Below are 15,341 nucleotides of genomic sequence, written 5' to 3' on the forward strand. Positions count from 1 at the left end.
TTAAAAAGGCAATTAAAATACTACTTCCTTTTCCGATTACATGTCAGTGTGAGGCCAATTTTCTTTGTATACTTCAACCCAAACCACTTACTGCAACAGACTGAATATAGAGGCAGATGTGAGAATCTAGTTGTCTTGTCAGACATTAAAGAGATTTGTAAAAAAATAAGACAACGCTCTTCTCTTTAAAATCTTTATGAATCTTAAATTTTTTTTCATAAAAAGTATGTTAACATGTGATAGGTTTACTACTGGTATTTAAAATGAACTAAATAAATGTCTTAAAAAGTCCCAGTTCTGATTTCCTAAGTTCATAAGTATTGGTAGATACGCTCATATAAATGAGAGCTTTTTGTTAATATCTATGACTATGAAAGGGTCCTAAGGCCCAAAGTTCTGAGAACTGTCACTCTTGAACTTTGTATACTCCTGGACGTAGAATGGCATTGAAGTTGCTCACACTTAAGTTTTTTGTTGTTGTTGTTTCTTCTCGTCTTTCTTCTTTTCTCTCTCTCTTATTCTTTCACTGAACATTTTAATTTTTTCCAAATTAGACGTGTGGTATTTGTCTCCTGATATTCAAGAAGTAAAATCCTGTTGCAGTGTTCTTTCTGCTGTGCTGCACATATATAAACCTCTCTATGGATGACCTCAATAAAATTGCCTTCAACCTGGAATTCCAAATAAAAGCATTATTGTTCCAGAGGATGGTAGGTTTCTTAAAAGTTGATTATTTAAGAGGATAGCTTCACTAATAATGACACTTGTGGCAAAAAAAAAAAAAAAAAAGAAAAGAAAAAAAGTATAGTTTCACCCCAAGAAAAGGATTTTTAGACTATGTAGTTCACTCAGATGTAGTTTTGGTAAAGTTGTGGATAATTTAACAGGATATTTGGAGCATAAAGACCATCTATGTACACAGATAACAAATTCATGGATATTTTCTACTTGGAAATTGGAGAAGACTGATTTTATTTATTGATTTATTTAAAAACATTTTCTTAAATGCTTATTTACTTTTTGAGAGAGACAGAGAGAGAGACAGAGACAGAGCACAAACAGGGGAAGGGCAGAGAGAGAGAGGGAGACACAGAATCTGAAGCAGGCTCCAGGCTCTGAGCTGTCAATACAGAGCCCGACGTGGGGCTCAAACTCACGAACCATGAGATCATGATCTGAGCTGAAGTCAGACACGTAACCAACTGTGCCATCCAGGGTCCCCACGACTGATCTTGTTTAATTTGAAAATCTTAACAGATTAGAGTAGTTTTATAACAAATAGACCCAGCATTCAGTTAAATTCTGTATTTTACTATCCAGGGACAGTGGTAAAGAATACTCATAGAGGAACTTCCCATTTCTTTCCCCCTTTTCTTATCAAAATGATTTAACATGATCTGAGATTACAAACTTTTTTTTTTTTTTTACCATGTTTTATTCCCCAAGGGACTGCATAAAGCTGAAGCCTGGGTGACAGCAGAGAAAAGGATGTCTCCTCACTGCTATTTGAAATTGTGTTTTAGGACATAATGAGGACTTTCACCAATTTGGGAAGGAGAGGGTTGGGGTAAGACATCATTTTAGTTTGAACATTTATGATACACTCTACTTGGCTGTTGAGGTGACTGTTGAGTTCTTCCAATGCCCCATTAGGCTCTGTGGAGAAATCATAAATGTTGTACTCATGTACTTAAGAGTTTATATAATGTAGACATTCATTCTGAAGTTCTAAATGCCTTTGCCCTACAAGGCAGGAAATGAAAATGTTGGCAAAATTTCTCACCTAAACAGGAGAACTGGCATTCTAGGGAATTGTGAGTTTTTCAGTTGACATTCCATTTTTAACGATGTTACCCAAAAAAATCATTACCAACAAAAGTAGCACTCACTTTCTCCTACCCCAAAAGAAAAAACATGCAAGATTATCTTTTACGAAGTATGCCTAAATGCTGCCTGCTGGACAGATTATTTACTTGGAAACCAGTGAGATCAACTTGTGGCAGTGTAGACGAACCAGCTCCTTGGGTTTTGGTTCTTTTAGGTTTGCACACCCTTTGCCTAAGATTGTTAATCTTCAATCAAGTGAGTCCTGTGAAGCATCCCTGTAGAACGAGGACAGAAGGCCCTGAGCTGACTCTTCTGAGTGAATGGGTTTGCTTTGCAGTGAAGCAGTTTCTCTGGGCCAACAGATTGTGCGCTGTGGAAATCCACCTGCCTGCCCTCGGCTTGAAGAGGCTCCAGAGGAGAAGCCATGTAGAAGAAATATCAAATGTCCATCTTGAGTCTGAAAATAGTATTTCTCTGGTCCATTCTGGTGCCTCCTGTGTGTCGTCGATTCCAAGATAAATAAGCTAACACTCTATCTTAAAGTAGATTACGATAATGTGAAGAGAAAAACGACTTGAGTAAGAGCAATTAATTAAGCATTGTTCATGCTGTGATATGTATAAGATAGTGTGGGCAAAAATTGATTGATGAACAGATAAAGAAGACATGGGGTGTGTGTGTGTGTGTGTGTGTGTGTGTGTGTGTGTGTGTGTGTAATGAAATATTACTCTGCGATCAAAAAGAGTGAAATCTTTCCATTTGCAACAACATGGATGGAACTAGAGTGTATTATGCTAAGGGAAATAAGCCGGAGAAAGACAAATATCATGATTTCACTCATATGTGGAATTTAAGAAACTAGACAGATGAACACAGGGAAAGGGAAGGAAAAATAAGATAAAAACAGAGGGAGGCAAACCATAAGAGATGCTTAAATACAGAGAACAAACTGAGGGTTGCTGGAGGTGAGGTGGGTGGGGGGATAGACTAAATGGGTCATGGGGATTAAGGAGGGCACTTGGGATGAGCACTGGGTGTTCTATGTAAGTGATGAATCACTAAATTCAACTCCTGAAACCAATACTACAGTATATGTTAACTAACTTGAATTAGAAAAACAAAAAGATACTGTGGGAAGCATAAAAATGGGAACCTGTAGTTTCACCTGGGAAAACATTTGTTAGACATTAGATTTTTTGAAAGTACAACCGAGTTTTTAAAAAGAAATGACCTGTAATCTGTGTACCCCTTCACTCCCAATCGCACAGCCCTCTGGATTTTAAAGAACAATCATTTGCAGAATTTTTTTTTTTTTTAAATTAAGGAATGTGTCTAAAACTATGCCTTCTCAGGGGTGCCTGGCTGGCTCAGTCGGTGGAGCATACAACTTTTGATCTCAAAATTGTGACTCTAAGCCCCATGTTGGATGCAGAGATCACTTTAAAAATACACTCTTTAAAATGATGCCCTCTCAGAGATTCCCCTGAGAGAGGATCTGTTTATTCTCTCGGAGCCTGAAAAGCCCCAGTGTAGAAATAGTTTCATTGAGGACAGGGATGAATTCATATAGCTTATTGATTGATAAGCTTATTATTAGTTAATTTGTATAGCTTCTGTTGGGAGATTCGTTTTTAGACCTTTGTTTGCTATTGGCCACCCTCCCCTCAGGCCTGGGATTGTATGTACAATCTGATTATGTTTTCGAGTGAGGCAAACACAGAACCCGAGACCAACAGTTTCCCTTTTTTGTCCTCTGCCTTTCCCTCCTCCGGATAGTAATGTCAGTCAACAAACACACCCCCGCCCCCCACCCCCCTCAGTATCTATCTGTCTGCCTGTCTGTCTGTCTATCTATCATCTCAGCAAAACACCCAGCTCTGTAGGCTGCCATCATAGCTGCAGAAATGGCATAGTCTCCACCCCCAACTACTGCCCACGACAGTTTGCTGCTCCAAGTGGCAGAAGCCACCACGTTGGACATTTGTCCTCAATGGATCTGGGCTATTGAATTAGAACCAACAAACATTTGGTTTCTAACCACTCTCTGTTGATCTGAATGTGAGAGCCTCTTCTGTATGTGCTGCAGAGTGTATTAAAAAGGCTATCGTTACAAGATAAAGTTTGAAACTGGGAATTGCTTGAAACTCTTGCAAATTAGGCCTGATTTTCTTTTCCCATAGTTTTGAGATTAGACGTGAGAATTGCAGGAACAAAGTTTCCATGTTCTTGGTATGGCACAGGTCTCCTGTTTACACCTTTGAAGGGAAAATTATGTTCATGGATTCCTGAAGTTCTAGTTTATGCGTGTTCGTTGTGTTGTTCATTCCAGTAATGACTGGGTTGGGCCCCAGGGGTAACAGAAATGACTGTCAGTGGGGCCCATGAGAGCAAGAGTCTAGTGGGGAAGGTGGACCCAGAGAAGTCATTTCTTTTAAGTATGAGATGTCCCAGGAGGAGGATTTGGAGGTCAGGAAGTATTTTCCTATGGAAGAAAAAAAAAATCAAAGTTAAGTTCCCTGGCTACCAACCAAAAGCTAATTTTTTTTTTTATATATCAATAATAATAGCTAAGCTTTAATAGACCCTTAATAAGTCCCAGGGAAAATTCTAAAGCTTTAATTTATTCCTTTCAACAGTGCTATGAGGTATTATTATTATCTCCATTTTCAATATATGACCAAACAGGAATGAAGAAATTAATTTGCCTACCAGTCAGATACCTAATCTAGTCTCTTAAAAAGAATGAATGACAACATAGCCTGCTTAATTTGTATATCTAGTTTCCTATATTAATGACCCTTTTTGGAGCGCTTTTTAATAGTTAACTGGTGAACGTGCAGTTTAACGATACCAGCTTATTATGTTTCCTCCTTTTTATTCCAAGTTACATCAGAGCAAAAAGCTTATCTTACCTGTCATAGAGTTGACAGCATGCAGCCTGGAGGCCTATCCGATATATTGGTTGAATCAATTTGGAATGAAGAGCTCTTTGAGAACATACTGACTTCCCTATAGCACTCTTCTCAGTACTTTGCAAAAAGTTAGGTACTTAATAAATGCTTGCAGAGTGAATAAACGAAATTGTTAGTTTTTGTAGTGGAAATAGGGCTTACCAATTCCGAAAGATTGTGTCATTTCTTGTTGTAGTAAGTAGATTTTGAGATTACTTTGTTGAGTTCACTCCATGGTCTGTGACTCTGAATTTTTCCAAGTTTCTATGTTTTTAGTGCTCTACCAATTTAGCGGATGGCTTTTAAAAAGCTGCTGAGTATGCAAAAGGGATAAGAAGGTAGAATGATTTGGGGGCACCTGGGTGGCTCAGTCACTCGAGTGTCTGACTCTTGATTTTGGCTCAGGTTATGAATCCAGGGTTGTTCTGCACTGAGTGTGCAGCCTGCTTAAGATTATGTCTCTCCTTCTGTCCCTCTCCCCTGCTCTCATGCTCTCTCTGTCTAAAAATAAAAAAAAAGAGGGTAGAATGATTTTAAGATGACCTGGGCTTGATCTGGGAAGTTTTCCTTGTTTATAGATATGTTTAAAATGTGCAGGAACCAGTCAGTCAATGCCCACCCCCCTCCTTTTTGCTTAACAAGATCTGGATTCTGCTTATATACAGTTCCAGTCAGTAGTCAGCAGTTATGTTTAGGGTTGGCGCATATTGAACAAGATCCATGAGTTTAATATTGAAGTATACAGGGGAGTCCATAAATGCCTCATTTGTAATTGTGGGGGAAGGAAAACTTTTCCCCTGCTCTCTTAGGTTTGATGGCTGGCTCTGTAATAAACTGACAGAAGAAAAGATAGGCACATTGATTAATTTTTGATAGGTGCATGGGGACATGACGGGAAAACAAAAGTAAATGCCCCAAAAAGGGTGATGATATTTGAGAATTGATATACTGTCCCGATAGGGGAAGGGTTGGGGGTGTAGGCAATTTAGGAGAGAGTTAATGATTTGTAGAAAAGATGAATGGGCCCTTAGAAGAATAGACGGGAGATATGATAGTTTGTGAGCAGGTTTGTCTGGGTGCGATGTTGACTTCTAGTCCCTTGTCTTGAGGTAAGAGTCAATCCTTCCTGGTTGATGAAACTCCCAGGGCTTCATGACAATTGAGTTCCTGTGGAAGATCCATGTTCAGGCAGTTGGGAGAGGTCAGCGAAAGCCTCTCACTGTACTTGCCGTTTTCCAAGTGCCTACAGCTCAAAAGAACCTATACACCAGGGCAGCATGTTTTAGGCTGGCATGTCCTGAGCATCTGGGACGTGAGGATAAAGTCCCAGAGAGTGAAGTTGCACAGCTGGATTTGTCACCTGTTGTCTGGTGCTGTGCATTTCCTGCAACTGCAGGATGAGAACAGATGTCAGAGTGAGGTGGGGGCGGCAGTAACATGGAGTTTGAAAAGCCCCCTTGCGGATTCCCGTCCACTGCCCTTTTGTCACTGCGGTAATGCATGTGTTTATATTTTTATGTAATGTACTTATATGTCGATATGAGCTAAAATATTTTCATATTAGGAGAAGGCCAAGCTCACCAATTGGCTGGGGTCTATTGTGGCTCCAGTGTCCTCTGCTTCTGGATTTATAATATGGCCCATGGGAGAGCACGGCTGTGAGTTGAGTTTTGTAGAACGGGAGAGATTTTATTACGAGGTTGAGCGAGTACCTATGTCCCATGAGGATTTAAGGACGGTTGTAGGCTGTGCAACATGAAGCGGCACAGTCAGGGGTAAGCCATGCTTATAGAATGTGAATCAAATTGTCTACCTAAACAGAGAAGTAAACTGAGGCAAGCCCTAATGACCAGAAATTGAGTTGATTCAGGAAGAGCAAGACAATTGCAGTTCAGGAAGCACGCTGTAGCAAGCTATACCTGAGTCCATGGAAGGCTTGGGGTGGTCTATATTTATGGGTAAGGAGTGCAAACAGGAAGAAGTCCAGCCAGACTCCAACTCATTAAGTTCATTGGCTTGAGGATGAGGAGAGATTCTTGGCAGATGTTCATTGGTCAGGAGGTAAGTCTCAGTCTTCTGTATGTGAGGCATTTACTGGGAGTCAGTGTCTCAGTTTTTAAGCTCTGTTCTTCTGAGGTCATGTGCATGAGATTCCTCAATTCATATCCTGCAGTCCCATTTGAGATTCAAGCCCTTTCACAGAATCCTGCTGAGATTCCAGCTTCCTGTGAAATCTTCACCAAAGTGGGACTTTATGAGTGAGAATTTTGAAGTTTGAGAACTTGAAATTCACTCTATAGAACTATGGTACAAGATTTAAAAGTGACTTGTAACAGAATTAAAATGATGCTTCAGTTATAACATTCCTTCCTTCCTAGAGTTTTGTGCATTTATGGACATTTTGCTGAAAATGAGATTATGGATCTATTTGTGATTATTTTTGTGTTCGCATTTGGTTTATTTGTGTCTGTGTGGTCTGTGATAGAAGCCAGTAAATGCTTAGTCTGTTTGGGGTTGGTCTTGACATTTTGATTCGTCTCCATGATATTTAAATATATCTTGCCTGCCAGAACTACTGTAGTTACACTGCTTTCTTACATAATTATAATATGAAAAATAACGACACTTTCTCTTCAGTCCCAGAAATCCTGGATTGAAGGAGTGTTCAACAAGAGAGAATGTAGCAAAATCATACCTAGCTCAAAAGACCCTCACAGGTACAATTTTTAATTCTATTTTCAATTTTAAAGCAACACTACTTTGAGGACTGTTTATGGAAACTTAGAGATACGATTTGTCTAGAGGATTCAATAATATATATCTGTAAAGTGAGCGTTTCTTTATTTTTAATCAATGTTTCTTTTTATATATTTATTTATTTCAATGTTTATTTATTTTTGAGAGAGAGAGAGAGAGAGAGAGAGAGAGACAGAGCACACGTGGGGGAGGGGCAGAGAGAGAGAGGGAGGCGCAGAATCTGAAACAGGTTCCAGGCTCTGAGCCATCGGCACAGAGCCCAACGTGGGGCTCAAACCCATGAACTGTGAGATCATGACCTGAGCTGAAGTCAGATGCTTAACTGATTGAGCTACCCAGGCGCCCCTGTTTCGTTGTCTTTATAAAAGTAATACATGATTATTGCAGACAACCTGCCGAACTCAGGGACCTTGTTGATTTCATACCTTACTCCAACCCCAGTTGCTTCTGACCGTGCCTGCTGCTTGGTACGCTCCTGACAAACATCTGTTTAATGACCAAGGGAAGTATAAAGAAGAAAAGGTTTATCATAATGACATCACCCTGATGGAGCCACTGTTACTATCGTGGCGGTTGTCATTTCTTTGATGCTTCTATTTCTCTTAGTGAAATAATGGCAATTAGGGGAACCCCTGCAACAAACATGATGGTGCTAGAGATCATCATGCTAAGCAAAATAAGTCAGGGAAAGACAGAGACCATATGATTTAACTCATTTGTGGAATTTAAGAAACAAAACAAATGAGCAAAGGGGAAGACAAAAAAGGAGAGGGAGACAAACTGAGAAATAGACTCTTTACTGCAGAGAATAATCTGAAGGTTACTGGAAGGAGGTGGGTGAAATGGTGAAGGGGATTAAGGGCGCATTTAGGATGAACACTGAGTACTGTAGAGCATTGTTGAATCACTCTATTGTACACCTGAAACTAATAGAATACTGGATGTTAACTATACTGAAATTAAAATTCAAAACCTAAGGGGGTGCCTGGGTGGCTCACTTGGTTAAGTGACTGCCTTTGGCTCAGGTCATGATCTCACGGTTCGTGGGTTCAAGCCCCACATCAGGCTCTCTGCTGTCTGCATGGAACCTGCTTGGGATACTCTGTCCCCCTTTGTCTCTGCCCCTTCCCCACTTGTTAGTTTTCTGCCTCTCTCTCTCTCTCAAAATAAATAAAAATTAAAAAAAAAATAATTTAAAAACAAATTAAAGAAAAGAAATGAGGAAAATATCTGGTGCTGTGTCCATTCTACCTGGTTTGGATGAACAATTTACAGCTTCTGAATACTGAATATTGAAAATATTGTGAATGTTCCTTTTCCCCATCTCAAGCATTTATGGAAAATCGTGACAGTTCGGGATATTTCAAGACGCCGTGTTCAGATTATGCAGAGTTCCCTGTTTGCCCCATATACTTTTTGTTTGAGCGGGTAGTGGATGGCAGAATGGAATGACTTGAGTTTGCTAAGTTCTTGAGAACCCTTTGGAAGCTCTACTTTTAGAACAAAGTTCAAAACAGCGGCCAGTGAAAGATAGGAGAATAAAGGGCTATGGAAAATTCCCCAGGGTAATTGGGTTCATGAAATTAAGATTGGATGGCATTGCCCTTGGGGAGTAGAAATTAAAAGGAAAAGGAAAATAGAAGAGCCATATTTTAATTGGGGGGGCACTCTATTTTTAGATCCTTTTTAGCATTTGGCCTTATGTTCATTTAAAGTTTAGAAACCACAGTTGTATGCTTATGAAGGGTAGCATGAAATTCTTGATCTTTGGGGACAACTAAAACAGTGATCCTTGCCTTTGTTAAATATTTACTGGCCCCACCCTCATTGAATTACCTGTGGTCTGTAAGCCTTGTGATTGGAAGTTCTTATTTTACCTGCTTATAAAATGTTTTACAGAATGCCAAGGTAACCTTGTTTTTTCCCTTCATCTTTTATGACATCTTGTGATGTGACGATGGTCGCAATGGAAGGCAGACTGAGCTCAGGCAACTCCTTCTGCTTCTGTAAATAGAAAATCATTTTCATAATCATCGTGTTAATGAAATGTGATAAACTACAGGCCATTAGCCCATAGACTCAAGAAGAATAGCAATGATCATAGTTCCATATTATAGAATGGTCCAAGATCTACCACAAGCAGTCTCTATTTTGTGTAATTATGAAAAAAAATTAATGAATGATTATGGTTCTTCGTTTGCCAGCCTTTTTCTTAGATCCTAGTAAGAATCTCAAAATTGTATCTTTCATGAGGTTTTCTTCCTGACTGTGCACAAGAAAAAGGTGATACTTCATGATTTTAAATTTAGATGAAAATTTATCTTTTGTTTGTTATTTTTGTAATTCCTAATAAGAAACTGATCTGATAGACTTGATGACAATGTCTTTTTCCTTCTTATTTTTAATTTGCTGGCGAAGTGAAGCTTCTGAGAAAAGACAGTCCCAAAAGGCTAGGACAGGAAGAAGTGACAGGGCCTAAATATTTGTTTCTGAATAATTTAGAATGATCCTGATTCTATGAGTACTATATTTTCTTCCATTGTTTTAACTAATATTCTCTTCTAATTGAAGCTTCTTTATACCTAAAATATGATCAGTGGTGATCACCATGATCCCCCAACATCAGAAGGTTCTTTTTTGAATTATAAAAAGAAAGATTAATAAGGGTAATACTTATAATCACACCAACCGTCTTTTGATTTGACAGTGTTTTATGGTTTTAAAGTTGTTTATATATAAATTTATATACAATTATATTACTAAATCATATAATATACAGCATATAAGTAATATATAACTATTATATATAATTTATAAATATATGTTTACATATTTATACTATGTAGATACATTTTCTTAATTCTCAGAATTCTCAAGAATTCTCTTATCTTCATAGAGTAATAATAATAATAATAATAATAGCTACCATTATTATATATACTGCAATGCCACCACTCTAAGACACATTACATATATTATCTCAGGTCATCCTCTTAATAACCTTATGGGGCAGATGTTATTTTCAGATGTGAAAACTGGGGCTTGGAGGAATCATTGAATCAATGAGATTTAAATCCAGGTATTTAGGTTTCAATTTCAGTGTTCTGTTCATTAGGTCATGGTTGCTGCAGTCTAATTATATTTGGCAAATGACAAATGGGAATATTTGGGAGATGATACATGAGTACTAGCACGTGCTGATTTTGCTAGACCTTGGAAAATAATAGATATTTGCGGTATGTGCATTAAGTGTGCTTTCAAAATGCATCACTAGACTAACAGAGGTTGTGTTGTGTTTTTTTTTTAATTTAGATGCACCGCAGGATGCCAGGTCTGCCAGAATTTAATCAGGTAAGACTTAGAGAAATAAGATTTCTTTTAATATTTAGGCACTCTGTGTAAAACTTATTGGGGTAGTTTTCTCACATCTTGAATGGACTCAATGAAAGGACTTTATTGGTGGATCCTGTTTACCTCTCCAAGGGAAGTTTTAAAAACAAATGTGGGATGTTTTTGAAGGAGAGCGAGTTTTTGAATGTAATAGATTACTTGAATTACTGAGACATGTAAATGGCAAGGGCGTTTGGCAAGAGCTTCTAGCAGTTGAAATACTTGTAAAGCATTACCTTTTCATTTGACTATGTTATATTTTACTTGGATAATGAAGATGCTTTGTGCACCGGGTTTGATCTATGACTTTCAAGTGATGTGTGCTCAGACCAAGCTCTGATTCTGACACCGGTTTTGATGTGTATGTTTTTTTTCCCAACAGCACCAGGAAATTAAATTCTGGAGATAGTGTCACATCCTGTAGGTGAACAGCTCAGTCCCACAAGACTGCTCTTCTTCCCCGCACTTTGGGTGCCAACCCCAAGTCCAAGTTGTCACCTGTGGTTCTGAGTGGTAGGCTATAGATGAGAGATTCCCAAGGATATCTCCACGGGGTCATTTAATTTGCTAGCAAGGCTCCCAGACTCAGAGAAACATTGGCTTATGTTTACCAGTTTATTATAAAGGATATTAGGAAGGATAAACAGCTAGATGGAAGAGGTGCATAGGGCCAGGTATGTGGGAAGGGGCACGGAGCTTCAATGTTCTTTCTGAGCAAGTCAGTCTTCTAGCACCTGCATATGATCACCAACCTGAAGTTCTCTGAATTCCATCCTTTTCGGTTTTTATAGAGGCTTTATTACATAAGCATGATTGGTTGAATCATTGGCCATTGGTGGTTTATCTTTATCTTTCTTTATCTTTGTCTTTCTTATCAGCATCCTTATCTTTCTTATCACATAGGGAATTTCAAGGGTTTTAGGGGCTCTGTGCCATAAATGGGGACAAAGAGCAAATATATATTTATTATAAATCACAATATTACCCGAGTTTATGGGCAAAACGAACTCTTTAGCAGAATACAAATGTTAACAGTGATTTGCATTTTAAACTATCTATTAATAACGGGTTTTACCCTTCTCTTTGTAAGTGGAGGAAAATGTAATTTCCTGAATTTTGAGCATAGTTCACATTACAGATTGACCCAGAGTTAAACTTATTTTTGTAAAAGAAAAAAATCCAGAATCCCAAGTTTAGCAAATTATGGGGAAAGGAAAACACGGTCCATGGCTGTAGGAGGGGAGGAAGTATAAGCTTGCTGGGTGTGTTGGTCTGTTCAAGCTGCCCTAACAGCGTACTACACATTGGGTGGTTTAAACAATAAAAATTTATTATTTCAGAGCCATGCAAGTCCAAGATCAAGGTGCCATTAGAGCTGATTTCTGATGAGGTGTCTCTTCTTGCTCTGCAGGCAGCTACCTTCCCACTGTGTCTTCACATGGCCTTTCCTCTGTGCGCTGACAGAGAAGAGAGCTCTTGTGTCTCTTTCTTTTCTTACAAAGACACCATCCCTATCAGATTAGAGTCCCACTCTTATGACCTCACTTATTATTTACTTATTTTTTTTCTGTTGAATTATTTATTTATTTATTTATTTATTTATTTATTTATTTATTCTTTATATAATTTATTGTCAAGTTAGCTAACATACAGTGTACACAGTGTGCTCTTGGTTTGGGGGTAGATTCCCATGTTCATTGCATACATACAACACCCAGTGCTCATTCCAACAAGTGCCCTCCTCAATGCCCATCACCCATTTCCCCCTCTCTACTCCCCTCCCCTCCATCAACTCTCAGTTTGTTCTATTCAACAGTCTCTTATGGTTTGCCTCCCTCTCTGTTTGAAACTTTTTTTCCCCCTTCTCTTCCCCATGGTCTTCTGTTAAGCTTCTCAAGTTTCACATATGAGTGAAAACATAGGATATCTGTCTTTCTCTGACTTATTTCACTTAGCATAATACCCTCCAGTTCCATCCATGTCGCTGCAAATGGCAGGATTTCATTCTTTCTCACTGCCAAGTAGTATTTCATTGTATATATAAACCTCATCTTCTTTATCCATTCTTCAGTTGATGGATATTTGGGCTCTTTCCATAATTTCACTATTGTTGACAGTGGTGCTATAAACATTGAGGTGCATGTGCCCTTTCGAAACAGCACTCCTGTATCCTTTGGATAAATATCTAGTAATGCTATTGCTGGGTCATAGGTTAATTCTATTTTTAATTTTTTGAGGAACCTCCACACTGTTTTCCAAAGCAGCTGCACCAGTTTGTATTCCCACCAACAGTGCAAGAGGGTTCCCGTTTCTTCACATCCATGCCAGCATCTGTTGTTTCCTGAGTTGTTAATGTTAGCCATTCTGACAGTTGTGGGGTGGTATCTCATTGTGGTTTTGATTTGTATTTCCCTGATGATGAGTGATGTTGAACATCTTTTCATGTGTCTGTTGGCCATCTGGATGTCTTCTTTGGAAAAGTGTCTATTCATGTTTTCTGCCCTTTTCTTCACTGGATTATTCGTTTTTCAAGTGTTGAGTTTGGTAGGGTTTTTTATAGATTTTGCATACTGGCCCTTTATTCGATATGTCATTTGCAGATATCTTCTCCCATTCCGTCAGTTGCCTTTCTGTTTTGTTGATTTTTTTCCTTTACAGTGTAGAAGTTTTTTTTATCTTGATGAGGTCCCAGTACTTCATTTTTGCTTTTATTTCCCTTGCCTTTAGAGACATGTCGAGCAGGAAAGTGCTGTGGCTGAGGTCAAAGAGATTGTTGCCTGTTTTCACCTCTAGGTTTTGACAGTTTTCTGTCTCACATTTATCTTATGACGTCATTTAAACTAGTACTGCCTTATAGGTCCTATCTCCAAATACAGTCACATTGGGGATTAGGGCTTCAACCTATGAATTTTGGGGGATACAGTTCAGTTCATAACACTGATGAAGAGTTTCCATTTGGCTAACCTCTTTTATCTTTCCTCAAATTATTTTTACTTTTTAGTAATTATTTCAAATTTGCTGACATTGAAAGGAAAACCCAAGAATATATTGAAAAGAAGTGAAAGGCTTCATTTACTCCTTCTGTTTCCTACTTTATTCTCCAGAACCTCTCCCTGGCAATGTTTTCCCAACCTCACAATCTTTAGAGATAACTAATGTGGATGATACTGGGAAAACATCTATTTCACACTATCCAGAAATTAAAAATGGTTGAAACTTGTAATTTTTGCACCTAACTAGGACCTAGTTTGATTTTTTTCATAAAGAGAATGAAATGTCTCAATGTCAGTTACTGAGCAGTCTATCCTAGCCATTGCTGGTATCTTCTCTGTTACATAACAGATTCCCATATGTCTATGGCTGTGTTTCTAAGCTATTTTATCTTATTTTATTTTATTTTATTTTGTTTTGTTTTATTTTATTTTATTTTATTTTATTTTATTTTATTTTATTTTATTTTATTTTGTGTCATTGACCTACTTCTCCTGTTCCTGGTAAATGCCACTCTGCTTCATTATTATAGTTTTGTAATATATCTTGATATCTGATAGGGCAAGTCCGCTATGCTTTATTCTTTTTTTTTTTAAGTCATTTTACTCTTTTAAACAATTTACATATCCATATGAATGTTAGAATTGCTTTGTCAAATTCCCTGAAAAATTGTTTTAGTATTTTGATGGGTATTTTATAGAATGTATAAAAGCAATTTGGGAAGGAATTGGCATTTAGCACCTTTACAAAGGTGATTCTGAAGGTAAGTCTTTAGTTAGTGATATGTAATTTAGGACTTCTAAAAGTTTTAACTAAAAGGATGATTATGGAAGCTTTTTTTAAAATTTGGGGGTAATTGGTTTCTTCTATGAGAACATCTTGCTATAATTTAATGACCTGGTAAAAACTAGAATGAAACTACATTGACCCAATCAAATGGGTTAGACTAGAAAAATACTTAGAGCAAAGTGGGTTCAAACTGAAGAATAGTCCTATGAAAAGTTAGTGATTTATCTTTCCAGGTGTGAATGATGGTTTGCCTTCACTCATGTCCGGTTTGAAAAAGCCACAGTGAAATGAATCATTCAGCTTATGAATAAAATCCTTTTTCATTTTGAAGACTAACCCTTGTTCTAAAAGATGACCAGGTGATACATTTCTCTTTGATAGATTCTTATTATGTATATTTTATACATTTGAGATTATTTCTCCACCCTTTGAGTCAAGAGCCCCTCCATGCAGAACTCCAAAATGGTCCTCTGACTTCTTGTTCTGACTTCTCCTTATCATCCTGTTTTCTTGCTTAGCAGAGACCTATAACTTGTACACATTTTTATGTTGCTTTTCACACACACACATGAAAAGCCAGAATCACTTATAAAGTTGAGTAACCTCTTCGTATACAATGGGTATATGATCTGACAC

At 37.9% G+C, this 15,341-nt stretch overlaps 1 protein-coding gene across 9 annotated transcripts in view; it reads left to right on the plus strand.

Moving 5' to 3' along the window:
* TRPM6 (transient receptor potential cation channel subfamily M member 6) overlaps positions 1-15,341 on the plus strand; it is a 199,046-nt gene that overhangs the window by 71,693 nt on the left and 112,012 nt on the right. For 8 of the 9 annotated variants that reach the window (XM_053205267.1, XM_053205268.1, XM_053205269.1 and 5 more), the window contains 2 exons: positions 7,416-7,495; positions 10,848-10,886. In XM_053205267.1, coding sequence (XP_053061242.1) covers positions 7,416-7,495; positions 10,848-10,886 — 119 coding nt within the window. Of the gene's footprint in view, positions 1-7,415; positions 7,496-10,847; positions 10,887-14,938; positions 15,065-15,341 lie in introns of those variants that run through there. The other variant, XM_053205271.1, reaches the window with a different exon arrangement.

The sequence above is a fragment of the Acinonyx jubatus genome, chromosome D4 (assembly GCF_027475565.1).
Source record: "Acinonyx jubatus isolate Ajub_Pintada_27869175 chromosome D4, VMU_Ajub_asm_v1.0, whole genome shotgun sequence".
Classification (NCBI taxonomy): domain Eukaryota; kingdom Metazoa; phylum Chordata; class Mammalia; order Carnivora; family Felidae; genus Acinonyx; species Acinonyx jubatus.